Source organism: Elgaria multicarinata, chromosome 4, assembly GCF_023053635.1.
Source record: "Elgaria multicarinata webbii isolate HBS135686 ecotype San Diego chromosome 4, rElgMul1.1.pri, whole genome shotgun sequence".
Lineage (NCBI taxonomy): Eukaryota > Metazoa > Chordata > Lepidosauria > Squamata > Anguidae > Elgaria > Elgaria multicarinata.
Window position 1 is genome coordinate 14,767,056 of NC_086174.1, and position 14,930 is coordinate 14,781,985.

At 43.6% G+C, this 14,930-nt stretch overlaps 1 protein-coding gene across 2 annotated transcripts in view; it reads right to left on the bottom strand.

Moving 5' to 3' along the window:
- Window positions 1-14,930, bottom strand: part of SPTBN1 (spectrin beta, non-erythrocytic 1) — a 252,252-nt gene that overhangs the window by 17,763 nt on the left and 219,559 nt on the right. For both annotated transcript variants that reach the window (XM_063123818.1, XM_063123819.1), the window contains 7 exons: window positions 13,377-13,751; window positions 9,558-9,802; window positions 8,835-8,973; window positions 5,750-5,834; window positions 4,794-4,990; window positions 4,323-4,426; window positions 3,189-3,252 (listed from right to left, as the gene is read on the bottom strand). In XM_063123818.1, coding sequence (XP_062979888.1) covers window positions 3,189-3,252; window positions 4,323-4,426; window positions 4,794-4,990; window positions 5,750-5,834; window positions 8,835-8,973; window positions 9,558-9,802; window positions 13,377-13,751 — 1,209 coding nt within the window. The remainder of the gene's footprint in view (window positions 1-3,188; window positions 3,253-4,322; window positions 4,427-4,793; window positions 4,991-5,749; window positions 5,835-8,834; window positions 8,974-9,557; window positions 9,803-13,376; window positions 13,752-14,930) is intronic.

Consider the following 14,930-nt stretch of genomic DNA (forward strand, 5'->3'; position numbering starts at 1 on the left):
TGACAGTGGATATATCTACATGATTTGTTTATTTAATAATTTGAACTTTTCTATACCGCTCTTTCATCACCAAGTGTAAAACCAGCGGCAGTGTACATAAAATTGCAAAAACAATATAACATAACGGTAACACTAGAAACTGCTTTAACTAGAAACCTATACCAGTTTAACTGTCATAGCTTCCCCCCAAAGAATCCTGGGAAATGTAACTTGTGGGCATGCTGAGAATTAAGCAGGGGGTTGGACTCGATGGCCTTATAGGCCCCTTCCAACTCTACTATTCTATGACCCTATAATTCCCTATAATTCTCTGCTAGAGATCCCTAGACTTGTCACAGAACTACATTTCCTAGGATTCCCTGGGGTGAAGGATTGCTTGGAAACCAGTTTCTATAGTGCACTATGTGCTGAGAAAGTTGGGTCTATATGAATTGAAATAATAATAATAATAATAATAATAATAATAATAATAATAATGTGGTCTTGTGCAACTGACTACTTTTCAACCTAACCTATCTCATTGGGCTGTGGTGAGGGTGAAATGAAGTCATCCTATGCACACATTACTCCTTAAAGGAATGTAGTGGTAGCTACATTTCTGGTTCCTTTCCACTTCCTCAACCTGCACGTCTCCTTTTGGGGAGGAACATTCAGCGAGCAGAGGTTTCAGACATCGACTCTGAATTGGCCCTAAAGGTACGAGTCTGCATGAGCTCCTTCAAGCGCAGGTGCGTTACACCCCTCCATCAATGAACATCTAGGGTGGTCGGTGGTTTCCAGAAGAGAGTTACTGCAACCACCTCCTTCTTCCACAAAGGTAGACAACTCTTTACCTGGACCGATTTGTCTCAACATGATGCAACGTCTGTCCTTCTTTGCCACTACTTCTTCCCTCTCTCCTCTTCAACTCCCCCCTAAAACCTTCACTTGTAAGGAGGAGGAAGGGAAGGATTGTGTTTGTGGATAAAGTCAAGGCCCCTCCATGCAGAAAAACAGACATTGTGCATCAAGGAGCTGAACCCACCCACCCCGAATTCTTCAGTGAGATCCCAAACCAGAGCATCATCGCTGGCATGTGGGGAAGAAGAACATTCTGTCCATCTGCGCATGAAAATGAAGCCCATGAAAATGAAGGGCTGCTGCTCCCTTTCCCAGCACACGCAGACGTGCTAGGAAGAGAGGGGGATACCGCTGTTCAAAATCTCTCTCCCTCAGCCTAATTTACTTGGCTCAAGGAGAAAACGGGAGTGATTTTCAACAATTCCAGCAAAGTGAATTAGATGTAGATATAATAATGTGGGAAGTTTACATCTTTAAAATCTAAAAAATGTTTTTACAGTTGCACGGAACACCCATCTCAAGGACAGCGCAATCCTAACCATGTTTCCTCAGAAGTTAAGTCCCACTTTCAGTGACTTATTATCTAGTAAGGGTGTTTAGGGTTGCAGCCTGAACGACATAATTGTGCTGAGAAATTTTCCTGGGAGAAAGGCAAAGATCTCCCCGTGTGTGTGTGTGTGTGCGTTTCTATTATGGTTGCACTGGCACAACACTTAAGCTGAAAATTCAGACTTAATAAACCATAACATGAAAAAGCCAGGTGCTGGTGCATGCAGCTAGTTGACTCCTGATTCATTCCTCCCTCCACAGCAGCAGGTAAACAAATCAGGAAGGGAACATATCATGTCCAAGTCTGGGATTAGGGTTCAGTGTGCCCAAAAATCAGGAAGCCTGCTTTAAACCATGGTTTGTCATTCGTTTGCAAATTCTGATTTATTTAGGTGCACTGATCCATAATCCAGGGTTCAGACATCGTGCAAAGCAATCCTTCCTAGTTTGTTTAACCACTCTCACAAAGGGAGAAGGGAATGGGCTGCTTCTACCGGCTTGTTTGCACTGTGGTTTACTGAGCCAGAATTTGGGGCTTCAAGTGATGTGCTGATGCAGCCTATGAGTGTCACACAGTGGGAATCCCTCATAGAATCATAGAACAGTAGAGTTGGAAGGGGCCTATGAGGCCATCGAGTCCAACCCACTGCTCAATGCAGGAATCCACTTTAAAGCATACCTGACAGATGGCTGTCCAGCTGCCTCTTGAAGGCCTCCAGTGTGGGAGAGCTCACAACCTCCCTAGGTAACTGGTTCTATTGTCGTACTGCTCTAACAGTCAGGAAGTTTTTCCTGATGTCCAGCCGGAATCTGGCTTCCCTGTGTTGAGTCCTACTGCATTCAAGGGGGTGTACGAGCTTCTAACAGAACGTAGAGTCGAATCTGACATCTGCTCGCTGTTGCAAAATTAGCATGGCTCTCTCTAAGTGGTGGATTATGGGAATGACTGAAGCCACCCACTAGGCAAGGGCAACACTGCAAACCCTTGCAGAGATAGTAAGGAACCAAAGATCCAGTTGACTTGCTAATTTTGCATTGTCCTGCCATTTAGCTTTTATTGCGAGCTCATTGGGTTCATTTCACTTGGAATGTTAATCAACTTATTGACCTCTCGACTTTTGAGTCTTGGTGCAAATGCTGCTCCCTTCCCTTTCCTTTGCCTCCCCTGTATCATTTCCCCCTCCAGCCTCCTCTGCAAAGCGCCATCTGCCTATAAGCTTGGATCAAGTGCATAATATACATTTGCTGATAAGTGCAGCTGGTTTGCTAACATTGTGGGATTCACACCTGATAGTATAGCTAGAAGCATCATACCTGTCAAGACTCTAGTTCTCGTCTTCCATTATGATGAAATCTCATTACATTTCAATTATGCACATAAAGGGATGGCTTTAGCTGCAAAAATCTCAAGGCTATTAGCAAAATGAAAAACTCACAACAAAAGATCATGAAAGAAAGGCGTTGTCGCAATGCAACCAAGTGCCTGAAGGCATCCAAAGTATTAGAATTAAGGCGAGATATATATATATATAGTCAAAGAGCAGGCTGTTGGGGTGTGTGTGTGATGGCTACTCATTAAATAAAAGCTTGAATGGATTGGGGTTGGGTCAGGGGAGGGGGGAGAGAAGCAGTAAAGGGAACTTGGAGGCAAACAAATCAAAGAGGAACAGAAAGAAAAGTAGCCAACGGCTTCCTGTAAATTGTTTTGGTTCTCAGAGTCCAGAACGAGGCCGGTCACTAGCCGTCCATCTGCTATTAAAGTTTTTGTAGTTTTGGTAGGTTTGGGAGCGGTAACTAACCCGGGGAGATTCCTGGTCTTGTGGCAAACCATTCTGGGAGACCTGTTCGCCTTTTGTGCCGTCCCTGTCGGGAGAGAAACAGAAGCACAAGAGCAACACGTTAGGTCAGTTTCCGCATCGACACTTTTGCCGTGCATTGACATGTTGTAGGAGACTTGACATAGGGTGGGGAGGGGGCGCAGGTTCTGGTGCAAACACTTATTTACTCAAGGTGAGGAACATATATGGCCCTCCAGGTGTTGTTGGCCAGCAACCTCCATAAGCCCTAGCTGGCATAGCCAATGGTGAGGGATCATGGCCGTTGCAGTCTGACAACATCTGGAGGGCCACAAGTTGCCCACCCCTGATATAGGGCTTCTGAGTAAGAGTGCTGGGTTTCACTGATGTGCCATGAACTGAGAGCAGTACTCAAAACACAACCAACACACTCTGACGGCTGCTACTTGCTCGGGAAAGATCTGTGGCGTTGGGCAATGTCTTTCAGGGAAGCCAACCTGCCATTACTGATCTTCAGCAGCTCCATCTAGCCCAGTATTGACAACACTGACTGGCAGCAGCTCTCCAGGGTTTCAAGCAGGAATTTTTCCAGCCCTACCTGGAGATGCCGGGGATCGAACTTGGGGCCTTCTGCATGCAAAGCAGGTGCTCTTCCCCTGAGCCACAGCCCAATTGCGTTGGACTACAACTCCCAGTATCCACCAACACATCAGGAGGGCACCAGAATGGAGAAGAGTGTATCAGAAGGAGCATCTTCCCCCATGTGTACACCTTAACTACAAGGACATACATTCACTCTTGCTCTCTTTTCTGTTGGTTTGCCTCCCCTAAGGATGACGTTTATCTTGCAATATTTTGCCAACTATCTTGAGGAGGGAGCTCCCTGGAAAGTGCCATACAAATTAATGAAGTCCGTCCTTCCTTCCTTCCTTCCTTCCTTCCTTCCTTCCTTCCTTCCTTCCTTCCTTCCCCCCCTCTCTCGGCCTTAATAATTTTCACTTGAGGCAGGCAACAAGAAGGACACTGAACTGACCTTTCCTGAGGGGCTTCCAAGCTCACAACTCACACGCAGAGCTAGGCTGCCGCGTAACCGTCCTGCTTGCTCCGCTTCCTTCTCCAGATCACCCGCACGCTTACCATTGCTGAGACTCCTCTCCAGTCTTGGGGCTTGGCTCCGGAGAAGGAGGCTGCCTTTTCCTCTCTTCCTCTTCTTGCTGTCTACGTACTTCCAACAATTCCAACTTGTGGGTGGAGAGAGATTAAGGAGTAGTTTAAGAAAAACACAACTTTTATGTCCTAGTACTGTTGGCCTTCTGAGACCCGCATGGGTCTTCCCAACATCCTACTTCCACAAGGACTCGGCAAGTGATCGGTCATCACCCCCAATCAACCCTGTCCACCATATTAGATGGTCTCAGAAACGCTGAGCTATTTCCCCCAAAAGGAAAAGCATTTCCTTTTTCTTCAGAACTAGAGTTCTACTTATATGTAAATTTAATTGACCTATTAATCAAGTAATCTACTAAAACCTATGCAATTAATTAACAGTTCTTTAAAACAGGAACAACAGTTGTAAGGAAAGAACCTGAAATGGCTCCTGCGACTCACCGTAGTAAGTCTTTCAAGCGCTGAGAATCTCTCGTCCCAAGTCGCTGCAGATTTTTCAAACGCTTCATGTCGTTTGATGAGCTTTTCCACTTCATCCACGCTTTGCCCGATCTCACGACTTGACAGGTACGGCTCCTGCCCCAGTAGCCAGGCCTCGGCGACACTGGCATCCCTTGAAAACTGGTGCACTTCCAGAACTAGAACATAAGAAGAGCCCCGCTGGATCAGACCGAGGGTCCATCTAGTCCAGCACCTGTTTATTTATTTATTTATTTAAAGCATTTTTATAGCGCCGCCTCACCATTTCTGGCATCAAGGCACTTTACAATAACATATAAAACAATTCCATTAAAACTCTCAACCCACATTAAGACAATTCCATTAAAACCCTCACCCTCAAACCATTAAAAGCCCTCAACCCCAATTTACACCACCCCCTCTGTTCACACAGTGGCCAACTAGCCGTCGGCCAGGGACCAACAAAGCAGGACACGATACAACAATAGCACCCTTCCACCCACGTTCCTCAAAGTCAGAAACATTTCACATTCAGGACCAGCAAATGCTATGTAAATATGCTCAGGTTTCTGATGACAGAAGGTGTTTTCTGAAAGACACTACGCATTACATCTTTCCCCATGGAGGAGAATATTTGCTTGAGATACACCAGAACCTGCCTCTCATGCTCCCACTGCCAGGGCTAGAAATGTGGGCACCTTCCCACGCTTCAATATAATTAGAACGTTTGCAGATATTGACTGGAGTCCTTGGTTACATGTATACTCTAAACAGGAAGTAATACTACGTTTTAAAAACAAACACAACCTGGCTGTACATATGAGGCCTTAAATGTCAACACCACCCAGGAAAGACAGCAATTAAAAATAGAAAGGGGAGACAAAAGCTCATGTTATTTATTTATTTATTTTTAAAAAAGGCAGACAAGGGATTCTTACTCAGTCTCAGCCACTCCCATCTGTCTTCCCATTTGTCAATCATTTCTTTTCTCTTCTCGGTCAATTGCAATAGCTTTTCCTTGATCTGAAAGACATTTCAAAATGGGTCATTAGGATTCTGCTATACGATTCTCCGTCTCCTCCTTCGCTTTAACTATGACAGAGCTGCTGTTTCTTAATGCTCCCAGCGTGTGGCGTCATGTTACTTAATGCACGGCCTCCACTTCTCACTAAAATTAAAAGCTATGTTTCTGGTATGCAGTTCTTCACGCAGAGTACAACCTAAAGAAACCAAACAAAAGAAACCAAACCTAATGCCACATCATGCCAGTCCTTTTGCAACTTCACTGGCTGTCAGTCCAGGTCTGGGCCCGATCCAAAGTGCTGGTATTAATATTTAAAGCCCTAAATGGCTTGGGGCCAGGCTATCTGAAGGAACGCCTCCTCCCATATGTACCTGCCCGGACCCTAAGGTCATCCTCAGGGGTCCTTCTCCATGAGCCCCCGCCAAAGGAAGTGAGGCAGGTGGCTACCAGGAGGAGGGCCTTCTCTGCTGTGGCACCCTGGCTGCGGAACGAGCTCCCTAAGGAGGTTCGCCTGGCATTTTTCAGACGCCAGGTGAAGACCTTCTTATTCTCTCAGCATTTTAACAGTCTATAAATTTAATTTAAACTTTGCGGATTTAACTTTGTATTTTATATTTGTATTTCTGCACTGCTGCTGATTTTATCCTCGTTGCGCTTTTATATTGTATTTTATGTCATATTTTTATACTGTTTGTTTTATACTTTGAATGGTTTTAATTTTTGTGAACCGCCCAGGGAGCTTGGGCTATTGGGCGGTATAAAAATGCAATAAATGAGAAAAGTGACTAGACAGAATTATGGTAAGAATTGAACAGAACCAGTATTGCTGCCATACCCATGACTATATTTTAGAAACCATGTCCAAGAACAAGGAGAATCCAATTTCTAATAAGAACAGAGGAAGAGCAATGCTGGAATAGACCCAGGTCCATCTAGTCCAGCATTCCGTTCCCGCAGTGACCAACCAGATCAGATGCCTTTTGGAAAGCCCACAAGCAGCACATGAGAGCAAGAGTACCTTCCTGTTCATGTTCCACAACAACTGGCATGCAGAGGCATACAGCAGGTAGCATATAGCCATCATGACTAGTAGCCCTTGATAGCTTTGTCTTCCATGAATTTCTCTAATCCCCTTTTAAAGATCTCTGAGTTGGTGGCCATCACTACATCTTGCTATAGCAGATTCCATAGTTTAACTATGTGCAGGGTGAAGAAATGCTTCGTTTTATCTGTTCTAAATCTCCCACTATTTCAGTGCTTTGGACGATCCTGTGCTTCAATATTATGAGGGAGGGAGAAAAACTTTTGTCCTGTTCACTTCCTCCACATTATGCACAGTTTTATACACCTTGTCCTCCCCACCCGCAGTTTTTCTAAGATAAAAAGCTCTAAACGTCGCTGTCCTTTCCTCATAGGGGAGATGCTCCATCCCTTTGATCAGTTTGGTTCCCCTTTTTCTGCACTTTCCCCAGCACTGCAGTATCCATTCTGAGGTGCAGGCAGCAACCAGAATAGTACCCAGCATCCCAAGTGTAGCTGTGCCACAGATCTGCACCACAGATTTGTATAAAGGCATTATGATGTCGGCAGTTTTATTTTCAGTACATTTCCCGGCGATCCTCATCATGGAATCTGCCTTTTCCAAACATGGAATTTGCCTTATTTTCTCATTCCCACTTGTGGAATGCTCTCCCTAGTCGTGAAGGCCCAAAACCTGTACTAATGATCTTCCAGAAAGAGGTTAAAATGGTTTTAGTCAACAAGGCACTTCAGCTCAGCACACTGTGTTTTATTGCCGTTGTTAAGAACATACGAAGAGCCATGCTGGAGCCATCTAGTTCATCACTCTGTTCATACAGTGGCCGACCAGTTGTTAACCAGGGACCCACAAGCAGGATATGGTGCAACAGCATCCTCCCACCCATGTTCCCCAGCAACTAGTGTATAGGCTTACTGTTCTGAACTCTTATTTTAGTCTACATATTTTTAAATGAATTTGGTTTTATCTGGATTAGTTTTTTTAAAAAAACAGCTTTTATGCTGTTTTAGTTTTCTGTGTTTTTACAATTCCACGAAACATGATTTTAAGGGCATGTTTTTATCCATGCTCTTTGGTAACCTCTGGTTTAGACTATTGTATTGCATTGTATGGGGAGCTGCCCTTGAAGACTATTCAGAAACTGCAGCCAGTTCAAAATGCAGTTGCTAACTGGGGCTGGTTGATAGGAACGTATCTTACAGGTGCTTCAACACATTCAGTTGGTTCCTGGGTCATTTTCTGAGCACAGTTCAAAGAACTGGTGTTCACCCAAAGCCTGGCTATTCCACATCAACCTGCACACATACTAATATTATCTCAAGAGGGTCCCCATGAAACATGTGGTCAGTGGGGACAGGGCTTTCTCAGCTGTGGCATCTTGTCTTTGGGATGCTCTGCCCAGAAAGAACACCTTCATTAGTTGGCTACTGACTTTTTGGGGAACAAGAAAAAAAAGAGAACTTTCCCAGGCTTTAAAATTTCCTGCAATATTGTTTTATTTTGCTGTTCTATGCAGTTTCTATTGCTTAATTGTAATTCCATCATTAGCCAACTTGGATTTTTTTAAAAAATATCTGGAAATATTTGTATTGAAGATTGGAATAAAAATCTGTAAAATAAATAATTAAAAATGAAGACATGTTTTACTATTTATTATTATTTTTAATTTTTATCCTTTGTAAGCCACTTTGATCAACTGTGATATAAATTCATTAGATAGATAGATAGATAGATAGATAGATAGATAGATAGATAGATAGATTGATAGATAGAGCAAGATTGTATTAGAGGGGAATGTAAAACAGCCTGGTGTAGGCAGAGATATAGGAATAACCCTAGATTCAATTAACAGTGTAACAGTACAAATTGCAGCCCTAGATTTAACTGAGTCCCACATTGCAATCCTGATATGTTATTCCAAAACTACACACCACACACAGTCGCAAAAAGCACCCAGTACCTCTTCTGATGCATAGTGCTTCCTTGCCAGCAACGATTTGCCCAATTCAATGCATGTTGTGAAGCTGTCGTTACGGGCATCTATTTCTGCTTTGATTCCCTGGTGATTGTTCATCAGCAATTCCACAGAGGAAACATCCCTAAAATGAAATGTCAATGGTTCAGAAAGGCATACTCTTGTGAAGTTCACTTTTAGCTTGTCTTTGTTCACAGAAGTTTGGTGCTTCGTGATGTGTAGCTTGGCCTCCAGTTTGTCAAAGCTAAATACCAAAGGGAAGATTACTATGTCAGAAATAAGACATAGTGCATGCATTGCAGCACTGAAAAACACTTTGTATTTGGGAATCTTGCTGGGTTTGTTGCTGTTCAATTGTTCTTAAAACATGCTAAACTTTACCATTTGAAGATTTTGTGCAATCTATGAATGGTTTTCTATCCCACTGCTAGCAGAAACATCAGTTGTACCAGTTCCAACAGCAAATGGGGGCTCTTTCCCATTTTACAGATGGGAGACTGAGGTGGAGAGAGGGGTCAGGGACCGGCCCATAACTGCTAAGTGCGTTCCTGGCTAAGCATTGATTTGAACTCAAGCCCCCCAATTCTGATTAAATCCCAACACAGTACCATTTAATACTCTGAATGTGAGATGGGCTTCATCTGCAGAAGCCACTTTAACACAACAAGAGGCCTACGGACAAAGATTTCGTTTGTTATTCCATGTTACCTTGGCTTCTCTTGGGCTTCGATCTGACGAATGACATCATCCATCCACAGCATGAGATCACGGACCATGCTGAAAAAGCGGAATTTGTCTCCAGTGTCTACTAGTCTGACCCTGCGTCCCTCACAGGCGTCGAGCAAAGTCTTCCACGCTTCCAAAACCTCATTTTCGCGCCTCTGGATGTCATCAGCTTTGTCTCCGGCGTACGCTGACTGAAGGCGGGCAGCATCTTCTTGTAGCTGTCGCACCTGGTGTGAGAAAGACAGAAATATCTCAGCCCAAATGGCTTTGTAGGTCTGCAGTTTGAGATCATTATTTTCACCCCGCATTTCAGCATGCTTTGCTGCATGGGACCGTAACCAGGGTTGCCTGTATGCTGCAAATCCTGGGTGGAAAGAAAAGTTGCAGAACGTGGTAGTCGGTGCAGAATTCCAACTACCTCAAACTTATTGGCTAGTACTTAAAAACAACAACACTAACCACCAGGTTTCTATCCTTTATGACTACAAAGGTATGCTGCAAAATATACAAGCAATATTTGATGAAATCTTTGAAGGCAGAACAACTCCTGAAGATTCTCATATTTGGAACTAAGGCTTTTTTGCTCCTTGTGCCTCTATGTGACAAGCAGAAGTAAAATAAAAACGCAATCCTAGGCATGTTTACACACACAAAAACAACCTACAACTCTGTGCATTCCCCAGCCAGCATGGGATTGTGCCTTATGTTTTGCAAAGTAAGATAAGACTATTTTCTCTTTTGCTTAATTTCAACAATTTATGCAGCCCACAGGACTTCAGTCCCCTCTGTAGAGTAAGCTGATTTTCTGACATCGTACTTTGAGATTCATGTTGGTGTTTCGATTGCACTGGATAATTAAATGTGACCTCCTCCCAACTTTAGCTAGAAATGATAACTCATTGAATGTTCAAGTGGTTTTCACGAAGGCTGGGCTGAAATCCCACCTCCAGTTTCCCCCAAAACTCTCTCCCCACTACACATGAAAATGGAGGTTCAATTTTCTGTTGCACCTCTGGGATGAAAAAACACAAACATCTCATAAAATATTCTTTGTAAGACTAAGGAATGAAAAATCCATGGAAATTTCTTCATCCCCCACACCCAACAAGTGGTTGAAAACAGAGTTGGCCAAACGTTTTGCCTCAGCTCTAGTTTCCACCAGCAGGCACCAATGGAATTGAGAATTTTCAGTAAAATCTCAAAAACACACACCAATGAATTTAGTTTTTCTCAACTGCAGAAATCAACAAATTACATGGAATACAAGAGAATTTGGCTGGATCAGAGTAATGTCCCATCCAGTCCAGCATCTTTCCAACATTAGAAAACCAGATGCTCTTATGAAGCCCACAACCAGGGCTTAAATACAATAGATGAGGGGTGGGCAACCTGGGGTCCTCCAGTTATTTTGGTTTAAAAGTCCCATCAGTCTTTGCCAGCATAGCCCATGGTGAGGGATGATGGGAGAGCCACAAATTGCCCACTCCTGGAATAGACCTTTTCAGCTATTGTTCCCCAACAATTGGTATTCCTTGGCCTACTGCCATACTAGAGTACCATTTAGCGGTCTCAGTTGATAGACCGATTGTGGCATTACCCACATTTCTATTCCCTTAGGTATGTCTGCGTGAGTAGGTCTAGAGAGTGCAGAATGTTGTACTGAGTGGGTGTGGCTGGTGATGCCGTGGAAACGGGGGAGGAGTCTATATATATGGGGGAGCTGAGTGGTCTGAGAGGTTTGGTTGGTGATTGGGTTGAGAGGGTAGATGTGTTTAGCTGTGTGATTTCTTGTCAAGAGTTGTGTGAGGAGTGAGTGAAAATAGGATCATAGGGACTAAGGATTGTTATTATTAGATTGGTTTCTACCAGTATTACTAAGAATAGGCAGGATTGGAATATAATTCAAAGGAACTAAGAACTGTAAACAACAATAAACATTTTCTTTATTTTGCTACCATAAAACCACGTGTCAGTTTGGCTGTGTCTCCTGCTCTGTTGGTTCATAAATAAACACATTACGTTAAACCTTCAGCTTGCTGTATTCACAGAAAAGCCTTTTTCCAAACCTCCTTACCTTTTCCCTCTGCTATAAGGGAAAGGTTATACTTTTCTTTTTACCCCTTCCTCCGGTATTTAAGTGGTGGTGCTTAGCCTGAGCGTCAAAGCCTTGTGTGTGAAGTGGTGGCATCGCACTGATCTTTTAGGAATTTGTCTAATCTTCTTTGAAAGCCATCTAACCCAGTGGCTACTGCCACATTTTGCGGCAGTGAATTCCTCAAGGGTGCATTGTGTGAAGAAGTAAAGAATCTCCATTTTTCATTTCAAGCAGCCTTCCCCAACCCGCTACCCTCCTGGTGTGTTGGACTATAATTCCTATCAGCCCTAGTCAGTGTGTGTGCATGTAATGATCAAGGATGATGGGAGTTGTAGTCCAAAACAAATGGAGGGCACCAGGTGGAGGAAGACTGATTTAAAACAGGGGAGTTGAATCTCTTTCAGCCCGAGGTCTGAATTTCCATTTTAGAGAGGTTCTCGGGGGGGGGGGGGCGTTCCAGTGGTATGCCGAGCTGAAAACAAAAGGGGTGGGAGCCGAAAGTAAAAGGAACAGCACCAGAAATACCAGCATATTTTAGCTTAAAGGTCTTACTGACAGTCACTCTTCCGGCAGGCCTAGGTAGTTAAATTTTAAGATGTCCAGCTGTTACGTGACGGGCTTTGCCAAGTCATGCTATCTTTTACAGTTTCAGGAATTTCCTGACAGTTGAGCATGTTTTAAGTATGACTTCTTCTTCTTCTTCTTCTTCTTCTTCTTCTTCTTATTATTATTATTATTATTATTATTATTATTATTGAGAGGCATTTCAACCTTTTGGAAAAGGGGGGGGGGAATTGGAAAAATGCCAGGAAAACACCAAAGGATCGAAGGTTGGGGAAAAGGGGCGTGGCTATCTGGGAACCACGGAAGGCCAGATTCGGACCCGAGGAAGGCCACATTCGGCCCATGGGCCTGAGGATCTGCATACCTGATTTAAAGGATGTTGTGGCGATACTCACCTTTCTGTCTCTTAGGTATGTCTGGCTTTGTATGTCTAGCAAGTGCAAAATATTTGACTGAGTGGGTGTGGCTGGTGATGCGGTGAGAAAGGGGGACGGAGGAGTATAAATAGTTTGGCTGAGGGGATTGTGAGCCTGGTTTTTTAGTCTGGCTTGTGCTTCATAAGAGTGTTTGGTGTGTGAGGAGTGAGAAGAGATAGGATTTTAAGGGACTTGGAATTCTTGTTTTAAATATAAAAATAAGCAGGTTTGATCTACATTGAAATACTAAAGATCCGTTCAATTTCAAGAAACTTTACTTTGTGCTCTGTTACCACAAACCACGTGTCAGCTTGGATTTACTACCTGCCATTTTACACAGTGTAAAAACATGTACCAATACACCTGCAGTTCAGTACCTCAACAATAGAACCTATTTTCCAAAACCCTTTACCTTGTGCCCTCACATATAGGAGGGAGGTTGTGTTGTTTTTACCCTTTCCTCAGGCTTTTCAAGCGGTGGCGCTTGGCTTGAGAAGGGTGTGCTAGGCAAAGCCTCCTGTGTGAGGTCGGTATCATCACAGATGTCAATATTGCGTTCCAGGAACTTTGGTAAACCATAGCATATACATAGATCAGGACCAGAAAACAAAGAAAAGGAGATGGCAACCCTAAAAAATACCGAGTTTTCTTTCTTGACCACCCCCGATGCCATGCAGGTCCCTGCATTTCTGGGACTGTGATAAAATGTGGGTTAAATATGCACACCTGTGTTCCCAAGGCCTGAATGTCATGCTCGAATGTCGTATGCATCCTCTGCAAGGTTTCCACTGTGTTTTGATCCCTTCCAAGCTCCTCGGGCAGTTTCTTGTGTTTGTCCTGTATTCGTCCGAAGATCTCCTTGGCATCGTGATAAAATTTGTGGAGTTCGTAAGAGGCTGCAAGGATCTGCGTTCTCGTGTCAATGAGTTCCAGGAGATCAGCCCAGGCCTCATTGAGACCGTCCTTCCACTCGGCAATGGTGGCAGCATCAGAATGTCCAGAATTGATGAGCTCATCCGCCATGTGGTTGACGGTGTCAACGCGCTCCTGTCCAATGTTCCCAGTGTCTCGGGCAAATTCACGGAAACGTTCCTGCAACATCTGGAAAGAGGAAGGTGGTTATGTAAATGAATCAAGGTGGTAACCTGGAGGTAGAAATGACATGGAGATGTGACGGCCATTGTCCAGCTTTCTCAACAACAATGACATTCAAAGGGGGTTAGATCCACAGAATATATATATAAAATTTGGATTTGTTCCGATGTGGTATCTAGGTTGGTTTTGCTACTGAAAGAGCCTTGATCACCATGGTGGATGATGTAAGCCAGGGAATGGATAGAGGTATTGCAGCTGTCTTGGTTCTCTTGGACCTTTCAGCAGCCTTCGATACATTCAACCGTGGTATCCTTCTGGATTGCCTAGTTGGAAGGATACACTAGAAGATGGTGTTGGGGGACACCTGCTCTGTCTTTGGGGTGCCTCAGGGCTCTATCTTGTCCCCCATACTTTTTTACATCTACATCATATAGATCGCGGTGGGCAACATTTGGAGGCACTGGTTGCCAGTGTGTTCCTGGTGATCACTTTTAAAGCCCACAAGCTTGGAATCAGGTTATTTGAAAGATCACCTGCACCTATATGAATCTGCCAATGCCTTAAGATTGGCCATGGAAACTCAGCTCACCTGCCCACAAATAAGAGCCGTGGGGTTGGTGGGCATAAGAGATAAGAGTTTTCTGTGGAGGTCCTATCCTTGGGAAGTCCTTACCATAGTATTGACACATGGCTCCTTCCTTGATTGTTTTGAAACGGGCTTTAAAGACCTGGTTGTTCCAGTCAAATTTCAAATGAATGGATGACCAGTTTTATTTTATAACTGGAATATACCTTTGTTATTTTAAACATTTTACATTGCCATTCTAGTTAACTGCATTATTGAGACAGCTTTGTCTCAAAAGGCAGGATAGATAATGTTTACATTGAACTCAATGGGACTTACTTCCAAGTCAACATGCATAGGATTGTGCTACAACACAATGTTCAGTGGAGCTTTTTTGCAGATTCATTTAAGCACATTTTTTCAGGAGTAAGCCCTATTGAACGTAATGGGAGCAAACTTGCTTAGGCTCATTCTGCATGTAGGGCTTGTAAGAGTTTAACAGCAGAGACTTCAATGTTTCATTTTTCTTTCTTGTTTTTGTCCAATATATCCAAGTGTCCATTTTAATCCTAGACCTTATATGGGGTATGTGTTGCCTTTTATACTAATATAAAAAAGAA